The sequence below is a fragment of the Ipomoea triloba genome, chromosome 8 (genome assembly GCF_003576645.1).
Source record: "Ipomoea triloba cultivar NCNSP0323 chromosome 8, ASM357664v1".
NCBI lineage: Eukaryota > Viridiplantae > Streptophyta > Magnoliopsida > Solanales > Convolvulaceae > Ipomoea > Ipomoea triloba.
Genome location: NC_044923.1, coordinates 3,271,441 through 3,283,329, shown reverse-complemented (window position 1 = coordinate 3,283,329; position 11,889 = coordinate 3,271,441). Strand labels below are relative to the sequence as shown.

The window sequence follows — 11,889 nt, the reverse complement described above, 5'->3', positions numbered from 1 at the left end:
AGCGTTACAGCTTAACGCCTGCACCCGCGACCAAAATCAAGGAAATTATTATTTACTAAAATTAAGAGAAGAAAGCAGAATTCTAGTATCAGAATGTCACGATTTAAGATTTTGTTAACATCTTCTTGATTGATTCCGTCACACAAAATTTTCTTAGCGTTGTTTATTTATTATGTGTGATTTGTAAGCTATTACAAAGGAGTGAAATTTATTCAATGTACACGCTCAAGTAGTATATATGTAGATGAATATTTTATCGTCATAAACAAATAGAGGAAGAAAATGACAGTTTTTGATTTATTATAAGAAAAATTGAGGTATTGATATGAAATGTTGAATTTATATGAATTAAGTATTGTGACAAAGTTGTACTCTCTTACTCAATATAATTATACGACCCAAAATGGCTAAATCCCACCACTTAATATACAACCTAATCCAAGCTAAATAACTAAGGAATGAAAGGAGTATCTCACTATTCCCACTACCTAATCCTAATCATTACTACGACGGAGTACTTATCAAGTAAACATATATTTAAGAAAAATGATTTTTCATCCTCAAGGCAGCTTAATTGGTTATAGGGGTTAAGTTTAAAAAGAAATTAAAGTCCGGGGATTGAGTCTCACAAGTAATAATGGGGACCTCCTTGTGCAGTCTAGGCTCTGTGTTCTGTGCAATCTAGTCTCTGTGTTCAGCTATGGTAAACAATGAGGGCCTCCTTGTGTACTCTAGGCGCTCTGTGTTCATCTACGATATATTACCATGCCGACGTTGAGTGGGGGCTTCCTTGTGCAGTTTAGTCTGTGTGTTTATAGCTATCTTACATGTAAGTTATAAACTCAATTATATTCTTGTATACTATACGTTAGTATTCTTATTAGGGGTGAGATTAATCCAACCAAGTCTTGGTCGGGTTTCATTCAAAACAATTATTATGTGAACAATTTTTTAAGCTTGTGATGGGACCTATCAATTCACCAATGAAAAACAAAAAGAAATATATTTAATAAAAATGATTTTCTATCCCGAAAGAGGTAACCAAGTTGGTGGAACATGATTCTCATATATGAATGTCACTCTTTTAATCGAGCTCGTGGCAAAAAAGGTCTTTCTAGTGCGACTTACCTCTTCTATGTTATTTGTGAACTATTACACAAAAGTGAAATTTAATTTGGCCAATACACACCATTGAGTAGTGGGTGTAGATTTATCGTCACCAAAAAATAAAAAAGAAAACTGATTTTCTTTATGAGTAATATTGCATTTCATTTATGAAAATTATAATCTTTATGTTTTTATTAATACATTTGATTTTTTTCTCTTTTTGCAAACTACGTTGATATTATTATATGTGGGTTAAGACTAATTCAATCGAGTCTTTGTCGTGCCCCATTTAGAACAGTTATTGTGTCAATTTTTCTTAACTCATGGCAGCACCGATAAATTCACATGTAACCGCTAATGAATAAAAAAATCTTATTAAATCTTATAGATAATGTTACACACATCTAAATACTAAAGAGTGAACTACTATCTAACATCCCAGGACCCCGACTAGGGCATTATTTATAGGTAGTAAAAATAAAAAAAAAATTATTTATTTTCATTAGTTATTCGTAAATTAGTTAAGCATCCTTACAATAATCAAATCCAGCAAAAAAAAATCAAATATAATAATGGCACGCCATTGATAACACTGTAGAAGAATTCTTGCAAGTCAACTTAGCATAGATTGTCCCAAACTTGACTAATGATATTGATTTAAAAAATAAAAACTAAAATAAAATTAAAGAAAAGGACAAATGAGAAAAGAAAAAAAGGAAAAAAAGTCAAAGTGACAGTGTTATATCGCTGGCATTGGACCATGACTTGCAAAATTATTATAATTGGAATTTCTCCAAAGATAATTATGGTGGTTAAGGATAATAAACCTATGGAGCTTAATTGGAATATATCTTCAAAGATTATGGTTAAGAATAATATACATATGGATGGATGGAATCTTAGCATATTTTAAATATTTATGTCATAAATCATGTCTTCACCTAATAAATTTCAATCAATATTAATGTACCCCTCCAAATAGGACATGCAGTGTTTAAATTGTTGTTAAATCAATCAAGATCTGCGTAATAGCAAGAGAGAACTTGATACAAAAATTATTTTTGGCACATTGCAAGTTCATTTTTAGTATATATGTTACATGTTATTTTCGACTTGTAGTACACTAAAAATGAATATGTATCGAAATATAGTGAATCTACTAAAAATAAGTATGTAATATACTAAATATGAACTTGCAATTAGTATTCTAAAAATAAACTTTTATTATGGTTTATATTACAAGGTGGACCATGGAATGCATGATATAATTTTTCACCGAGCAATGGCCCTGTTTTGTAATATACTAATATAGTTAGCTTATCAATTACTTTTGACTTATTTGACCACTATTAGCTATTTGACTTGGTTAAACAATCAATATGGATGTTTGATTAATTAGTTTTTTGTAACAGCTTATTGTTCCAAAATGTTAAAATTCAAAAAGTTGCCCAAAGCAAATTTTTCAATCAACTTTTTGAGAAAATTATTTTACATGTAATCAGCTATCAACTAACAAATAATCTAGCAAACACTTTTCTACCATCACCTAATGCTATCAACTGTTAAAACTCATTAATCTAATCAACTAACTGCTATCCGCTAATAACTATTTACCAAATATCTCTAATATAAATTTGACTAAAACTCCATTTGTGGGCAATAAGAGCTGGCGGAAATACGGAGTATATTTTAGAATGCGCGGTTTAACATCCCAATCATAGTTTCTTATAAGTTTTAATTTTAAAATTAAAAAAAATTAATAGAAAAAAGTATGCAAAGACAGAGAAAGGAATTGTAGCAAAATATTGGATACCAAACTTTATTAAATTTGGTGAAAAAAGGCATAAATCAGCTGGCAATTTGCCTGCCACTTTTTTTCTTTCTCATTATATTATTTCTTTTTGTTTAATTTACAAAATAATAATACAAAAAGAAAAATATCCCAATATCCTGTTCATTTCTGAAAATTAACTCTCCTGTACAAAAGAGTTAAATCCATTTTTAGTCCTACATTTATTATGCGTTGGACACATTTAGTCCGCTTTTATTAATTTTGCCAAGTTTTGCCCAGACTTAATAAATGTTGGACAAGTTTAGTCCACCGTCCAAATTGATGTTAAGTCTCCGTGAAGTAGAAGGGTATTTCTATCTTTTCCGGTGATCTTTCAAATTTGTGTTGACCGGGTGATTGCCGCATGCGTTCACAGGTTCAAATTAGAATTAAGACATGTGGCTCTAAAACCAGAATTACCTCCATGATTATGCAAAGTCAAAGATACAGACATACAATACTATCATTAGCTAAAATACTGGAACTGTGAATATTTTTGAAGCCACGCCAATTGTATTATGCACATTAGAAGAGTTAGACGAGACCACGTATACCTGGGATGGACCTTGAAGCAGATCAGAACCATGAGCCAAGGTATTTGTCGACTTGGTCTTTTGCGCTTATGATTCGGTCTGGACAGACGCATGGAGTCACCGGATTCACTACCGACGGCACAGTACCACCAGCACGATGTTGTTGCCCATCCATTACCTGGGAAGATATCTCCGCCATGGCGATTGACCCAACCAAAGCCGAGGAGACACCACTGCCAGTCTTAGCGACATCCACCAAACTGTCTCGCTGGTCAACATGTCGTGGAGAACAATCTCCAACCAACGGAAGCTCATCGCCACCTACAATGATGGTGGCCCTGCTACCATCCATCTCTTTGTTCATCGCCTCCATAGGATCCGTCAGCGATATGATCATCAGGGAGGGACAGGGACCGCCGCGATGACACAAACCCAATCGTACCTTCCAATCTTCGATCGATCGGCTACCGATGAAAACTGCGAAGTTTAGTGAGAAGTCTCCAAAACGTCGGGTCTTTGGCTTTCTGGACGGCGATCAACGTGCGACCTTCGGATCAAGGCTTGGGAAGGCCTAATAAGCTGATCGCTAGCCTCCAGACTCGTAATCACCTCCGGCGATAGGATGTAGCCTGCGCAACGCAAAACCTCCACATACTGTCGACCCATCTGATCGTCGATCACCGGAGTATGAACTGATGGTGAAAAAAGGACTAAATGTGTTCTTCATTTGACAAAAAAAACATTGAAATGACAAAAATGTCCTTCAATTTGACGGAGACTTAACACCAATTTAGACGGTGGACTAAAATTGTCCAACATTTATTAAATCTGGATAAAATGTGACAAAATTAATAAAAACGGACTAAATGTGTCCAACACACAATAAATGTAGGACAAAAAATGGATTTAACTCTGTACAAAACATACATCATTCAGGAAAATTCCAAAAAAAAAAAAAAAAAAAGGAATTACTTTTTATCCTCATTACAGCAGTAATAATATGAATTTTGTATTCACCCTTTTTTATTTTTATTTTTTTTCACTTTATTTTCCTAATTTGAATTTCAAAAACTCCTCAAAACTTCTTCATCTTTACAGTACTGAAACGAATTTTTGAGACTCAAAGTTAACTAACGGCGTTATAGTGGAACTTTCCGTCTCCGGCGTCTCTGTTTTTCAAGAAAATTCAAGAATCGAAAGAAAATTGCGGCTTTAAGAGATCATAAGGAGCCCAGAGAGCATCCAACGGGCATGGCCGACTAGCATCCAATCTCACCCATGGCTTCCCTTTCCCGCTCCAATGCAATAGGCTCACCGGACCCGGATGGAGATCCCGGCAGAGCCCGCGAAAGTTGTCCCCGCCGAGCCCGTGTTGGTTCCACCGATGATCCACCGGCGCAATTTTTCCGGCGAAGACTAGGAGGAAAGGCGGCAAGGAACCCAGTTCGTAAATTCTCATTCTTTTCTGGAGTTCCATCCATTCTTCGATCTTGGTCGTGAAATCCCCTGTTCTCCACCGGTCAAGATCGATCACCATAACGCCGGTGTTGAAATAGCACGGCCGGCGGTTCGCGAAGGTTAAGGAGAGTGAAGGGTTTGACCAGAATGTCGGGGTGAAATAGGCCGTGAAATTCGCGTTGCAGTATTCCGGCGCGGCGAGCACGGCGGCGCCGCCGAGCGGCGTGGCGGCAAGTTTGGCGATGTCGTCGACGAGGACGAGGTCGGAGTCGAGGTACACCACGCGCCGCACGCAGAGCGGGAGGATGTTGGCCAAGTAGCTACGCGCGTAGTTGAGAGGGCAGTCGAGGGCGGAGCGGATGGAGGTGGAGATTAGCCCCGCCACGGTGGAGTCGTCGAAACGGTAAACCTGAAACTTCAGGTACGGGAACGACGCGCGGATGGTGGCGCGTAGCCGCGACGCGTTCGCGGAGGCGGAGGCGACGAAGTGGAACACGGCGTTTTGGGGACACGAGGAGTGTTGGAGCGTGGAGAGGATGGCCGCCATTGATCCGCGAATGTAGGCGGCGTCGAGGGTCATCGCCACGTGGACTGCGTCATCGGAGCATATGTAGTAGCTGTCTTCATCGGTGGCGCCGTTTATGGAAGGGCATTCTTGGGAATTGTAATACTCCGGCGCCTCCCTGAACTGCTCCGATATCGGAAGCGTGGCAGATTCGACGGCGGCGATGAAATGCAAAGCCAAGAAAAGAAGAAGAAGAAAGGTTAAGAGTGATTCTTGAATAGCCTTCATGTGGGAAAGTTTGTAATTCGATGTAGAGAGAAAACTGAGAATTTATTTGTTCTTTGATTGGTGGGGTGAGGGGGGGGGGGGTAGTTTGAGTATGAAGTTGTAGACACGGTTTGGGCATTCGGGGAATAATAAAGAAAAGGTATATGAGACCATAGTCGGTCCATTCAGCCTGTTGAAAGAGAGTTTTAAGTGCAGTTGTTCATTCATTAAATCACGACGAGTTTAATCAAGAGATTAAGAGAAAAAGTATTAATAAAATTAAATTTATGATCTATGAATACGAACAATATTTTCAGAACAAATGGTGAAAATTTTACTCTGTAAGAGTCCATACAACATGTTAGCAGTATGGAATACTAATGTTTTATGAAAGAAAAGAATATCTTTTAGGTTACAATTTATTACAAATATTTCACATTATGGCATGCCTACTAAAAGCCATTGCAAGGGTTGTGTTTCTGGCGAAAATAATTTGAATTGTTTAAAAAAAGAATGAATTGACCGGTACTGAAAGAGTTTTTCATATATAAATTAAAATATAATATCAAATTCAATTTAAACTAATATAGTTAAGTGTTTAATTGAGGAGTGCTTAAAATAAATTTATGTTTTAGACTATTTACCTATGGAGAACATTTCCTACCACCTCTACCAAATTTCTAATCAAAGTTTCATTTCATTATGGTGCAATATCTACATAATTAAAAGTAATTGGAAAGTATCATGCAATAATAATGTCTATCAATTACATATATACATAGTTTCTATATTGTTCTTTGTCGTACCATATATTTGATTTGATATCATAAATTTCTAAATCATTCCATAATGCTATGCAATATCACATTGTAATTATAAAAACGCATTTCTTTTCATCAAAAAAAATAAAAAATTCCTTACCTCAACTCCTCAAGGATTATAACACACCCAACTCGACTAGATTTGAGAATGGTGAATCATATGGTAATTTAGTGACCCATTAAGTGAAAAGATCAATGCTCAGCGTCCACAATGAGCTACCTCACAAGATGGTGAAATTTTCATACTACGATTGTCAGGGCTTGATCCTACGTCCTTGAACTACCCATGCGGGTTTTATATTAACCAATTGGTGTAATGAACTCTGGATCGACAAACATGATTCTTGTATCATAATATAAAAAAAAAATTATTCTTGCCAATGCTCTTTCTTTCGAACTCGTCACACAATATTTTCCTAGTGCAGTTTACCTTTCATATATGATTTGTATGCTATTTCACATAACAATGGTTTACCCAAAACACAACTATATATATATACCCTTATGCAGTAATTATAAATTTTTATCGAATATAAATTGTATTCTTGTAATAAATTATTAATTTTCTCATAAATCAAAGAAAGGTGACAAATGAACTAACAAATTGGTAGCTTGGCATGGCAGGAACCGTCAAAACCATTTCATCTTCTAGACTTAGATTGTTTTTTCTATTCGAGTTAAATGCCACAAAAAAAAAAAAAAAAAAAAAAAACTAAAAACATGGTAGGAAGAATTGTCAAACAATTGAACACTCACCCATCAATATTGACGTAATACCGTCGGTGAAAAACATGGTATAGCGACCAAACTTCCTTGCAAGTCTTCTTCTTCCAAAGGGTAGAAGAAAAGGCATATCATATCAATGCATTCTTAATCTCTAAGAATTTGAAATTTGCTACTTCCTAGGAATCATTAATTTGGTGTATATGTAAACTAATCAGTGGACAAACTTTATCGTGGGTATGCAATTATAAATATATTCATATATTTTATATATACACACACAGGTGTTATCAAGATTCACAATAATATTGCATTATTTGCAAACTTTAAGGGACAAGCAGACATGGCTAAGTGGAGGATGGCAAAGTGACAAAGAGGGCATGTACATATGTGAATTTGTGCATCCAAGCAGAAATGATGATATGTTCTTGCAAATTAAATCACCATAGTCTAATGATAGGGCTGCATTGAATATGGAGAAATAAAACTACCTTAGGATTACATCTTATCTGATTAGTGTTATCTAAAAATAAACAAAGAAAAAAGTTGATTTAATCAATAAATAGTAAACAGAATAAGTAAAATGGTAAAAAAAAAATGTAGTATAACATACCGAAAAATTTTAAACTTACAAAAAATCTAAAAATTATCATTCCTATAATCCTATCCCTTCTAGCACGTACTCCACAAGAGTCAAGACCACAAGTACAAAGGACATTACACATTAAAACTCAAAGTTGAGTTGGGTGTATATAGGCTGAAATGCAGTCAAATATGTACTCTATTATGCCTATTTTTTCTTCCTATGTCAGACACGGAATTTTCAATTTTGGGACCACGTTTGCAGACCAAAAAAAGAAATTTTAAATTTTAAAATAAGAAAAGTTTTACCCTTCTTAATATTTTCTCTCCTAATTTCTCTTCATGAACATGTCTTTTAAGTTTTAATTTTTAGGTATTTAGGTATCATGCATTGATTGACCCTACCTAATTTTAATGAAAATGACTGGCATGGACAACTCAGTTGGTCATACGGATGACGTTTAGGAAGAAAGACCAGAGATCGAGTCTCACTAGTGACAGTGTGGGAGCAACCTCTCAAAGTGAAGGGCTCCTTGTGCGCAGCAAATAAATATCTAGCCACTGTGTTCAATTGAGTTACTATTAATTACATTCTCTTGCCAAAGACGTTGTAGTTTAGTGGCACCTGATTTACACTCCCACATGGAGGGGAGTGGGTTTGAGCCTCACATTCTCAAAATCTCACATTAAATTCTTAGATGTAATCAAATTACGAGCAATTTTTTTTTAAAAAGGGTTGAATAGCATTACTTTTATAATAATAATAATAATAATAATAATCCCAACGTGCAAATCATTGTATGTACGATGTGGATGATGCTAGGAAGTTTCAAATGTTCACACACACACTCTTTCTTCAATGTTCATCACATCACAATAATAAATTCACTGGCGATGCAAAGAAATGAAATGAATGTTTAAATTGACTTCCGATAAGGCGTCTTATCATTACTTGCACGTACTACATTCGAATTTGTGACGGTGGATAAAAAGTCATTTTACAAAATATTGGAACAATTTTTAATCTTTCTGACTACATTTTCATTTACGAAAGTGGACAGAAATTTAAAATTGAAGGAGAGTAAAATATGAATTTAAAAAAAAAAGAAATAATAGCAAATGGATAAAAGTTTTAGACTACTAATGGAAAAAAAAAAAATTTGTGTGAAGTAGAAAATTGTCGATTCATCTTTAGGTGACAAAAATTACTGTTTATTTTAATAGGTGGACCTACCAACATTACCGATTCATTATTTTCCAAACCCCAATTGGTGGATATTGGATAGCAAAGTAAATATAATGCATAGTGCAATGCTGAGATTCATCGACCATTATATTAGATATTTAGATCAATTTATAGCAAAATAATAATGTAAAACTTGGATAATTTACTAGGCACAATCTAGTAATCTACAATTGAATATAATCCCCAAGCAAAAATATAACAATGCACCTTAAACCTGTCATAACAAGGTAGCAAGAATTGCAAAAGCTCACTTTAATGGAAGACTATAAAAGCTCAATTAACAGTACTTGAATTGATATGATAGGTTGTCATCTACTGATAATTGCGGTGGGAGCAACCTTGTGGTGATGAACAACTATCATGGAACTAGAAATCATGCATGGCTCACACGACTAGCTCAATTAGTACTTAGGTAGTAGATTGAGGGTTTGAGCTGAGTCTGAACAGTCTTAGAGTACGTAAAAGTTTCATCCAATATGATGGCCGATCTCCTTGTGAGCAGCAGAAATTGGTCCTCCCACCTAAAAGGTCGTTGAGTCATCGTGATTTATCTTTCTGCAATCTTATAAAAGCCTAGAACTGGGGTGAGGGACGTCGCCTTTTAAGCTAGGGTGTGAAATCATGCATGATATGGGAAACCTATTTAGCACTTAGTATAGCTATTTAGCACTTAGTATAGCTAATCATCAATGTAGTTGCTGGCATGAAGAGACAATTAAGCAGCCCATGTGCCCACAGCACATTCTGGCTTCCAGGAATTCTGGGTCCTCAACTAACAAAGTAGTCTTACATATAGGACCATGTTTGTATGTTGTCATATGGGGAAAACTCCCCAAAACTAAATTTGTTACTCCACCAAGGCTTGTGCATATAGGATTCTTTATTTAAAAAAAAAAAAAAGTAGATTTAAAAAAATAGAAAAAGAAAGAAAACGGCTAACTTTATCATCATGCAAAAAAAAAACCATGGGGGTTAAAAAGCCGCTACATACACTCAAACATGGAAAGAGATTCTCGACAATGGACAACTCCATTCGTAGACCGTTTGACAAAAGTGACATTCACGTTTGATAATTAGAGAAGAACACATTAAATTTTATTATAAAAAATCTTATACTTATACCACTAAACTTCAGGCCGGGCCATGCTCAACTGCTCAATCATAAATTTTTGGCAGCACATGTCTACAGGTTATCATGTTGATCCTAAGTTCCTAATAACACATTTTATTGGGCCGGGTTTGTCTCAATAGAAACCTCGAGCCTTAAAACAGATTACTATGATCCATAAGCCCAATATGGTGGGCTAACATCGGCAAAGTTTGTTTATTCCCATGATAGCCCAACTTAGGTTGTATTACTTGAAATCTAGCAAATCTTATTTTGAAGAACTCTAGCAAAACATTGTTATCTTCATACAATGAAAATAATATATGAACTCCCAGAGTCAAATCACATGTCACAATTCTACGCATTAATAAAACAGAAATAGAATAATAAAAAAATGTGGCATACTCTTTTATTTTTTTGGATAAATTAAAATATGTAGTGTAAACTAAGAGTAAATAATGAAGTAGAAATTAACAATACATGTAATATTACTCTTCATAAAAATTTTAAGAGGGCGTTTGGTACCTTTTCAGAAAAATAACTTTTGAATTTTCAAACGGACACTAAATCTAATTAATAAGCTAGGTTGTTTATAGCATGCCAATCCAAGAAGATGGATGGCTTGACAAAAAGAATGGGCGGTGTAGGGTTAGTTGTGTGAGTTGGATCAACCAACTTTACTTCACCCAAAGAGAGATGATACGAGGAAATAAAGAGAACATACAGTTAGGTTGATTCTCATCAACCTCACCTTAAACACAATATCAACAGTCTTTCAGAATTTCAGATTGGTTAATCAGACATGTAATAAACCATCAACCTTTCTTTGCCTAACATTCTTTGCGTGTATTAGGTTTCTTTGTCTCCCATTTAATCCACCAGCTTGTAAACTCCTATTCTTTTTTGGCGATGATGGAAATTTACAGCCACTATATGAAGGTGTGTGTTGAATAAATTTCGATCGGATATAATAACTCGCAAATTACACATGAAAGGAAAATTGAACTAGAAAGAACTGTGCGACAGACTAGACTAGACCAAGACGAACCCACCCCTCCCATGTGGCGGGTGCAACCGGGTGCCACTAGACTACAACGTCTTTGGCAGATTGCCAAAACTTAAGATTTCTAATTAAAAATTCTATTTTCGACTACTTTAAAGACATGAAAAATCTTCGTCGTTATTTTCAATTAAGAGCCTAATTACCAAACGACATTACATGAAGTTTGTCCCAATATTATAAATAAACCTTTTAAAACCTAACAAATACATACAACTTCTTATCTTGACACCAAACAAGCTTTCCATTTTGATCATCAAACAAGAAGAAAAAGTATCCTCTTTGAACTTCACCTTAACAATGTTTAATTAGGTGGACTAATGATAATAAAGTCAGCTCCAAATGCAGTGTCTTCCTAAATGGAAACAAACGAAATTGATAGGGAATGCTTTATCTCCATTATTGGGAATTAGGTTTACTTTTGAGTTTTGTCCAATGCATATATATCTAGCTGCTTTGGTTGAAATAGTGAAATTTTTGAGTCCTTTTTATTGTTATATCCCCCCCCCCCCCCCCCCCCCCCCCCCCCCCCCCCCCCCCCCCCCCCCCCCCCCCCCCCCCCCCCCCCCCCCCCCCCCCCCCCCCCCCCCCCCCCCCCCCCCCCCCCCCCCCCCCCCCCCCCCCCCCCCCCCCCCCCCCCCCCCCCCC

At 36.0% G+C, this 11,889-nt stretch overlaps 1 protein-coding gene across 1 annotated transcript; it reads right to left on the bottom strand.

The window, feature by feature from the left end:
• Positions 1–4,360: 4,360 nt before the first annotated feature.
• LOC116026666 (probable galacturonosyltransferase-like 1) lies at positions 4,361–5,794 on the bottom strand. The gene has a single exon (XM_031268018.1). The coding sequence runs from the start codon at positions 5,720–5,722 to the stop codon at positions 4,658–4,660; it is 1,065 nt and encodes a 354-aa protein (XP_031123878.1). The 5' UTR covers positions 5,723–5,794; the 3' UTR covers positions 4,361–4,657.
• Between the last annotated feature and the right edge of the window lie 6,095 nt (positions 5,795–11,889).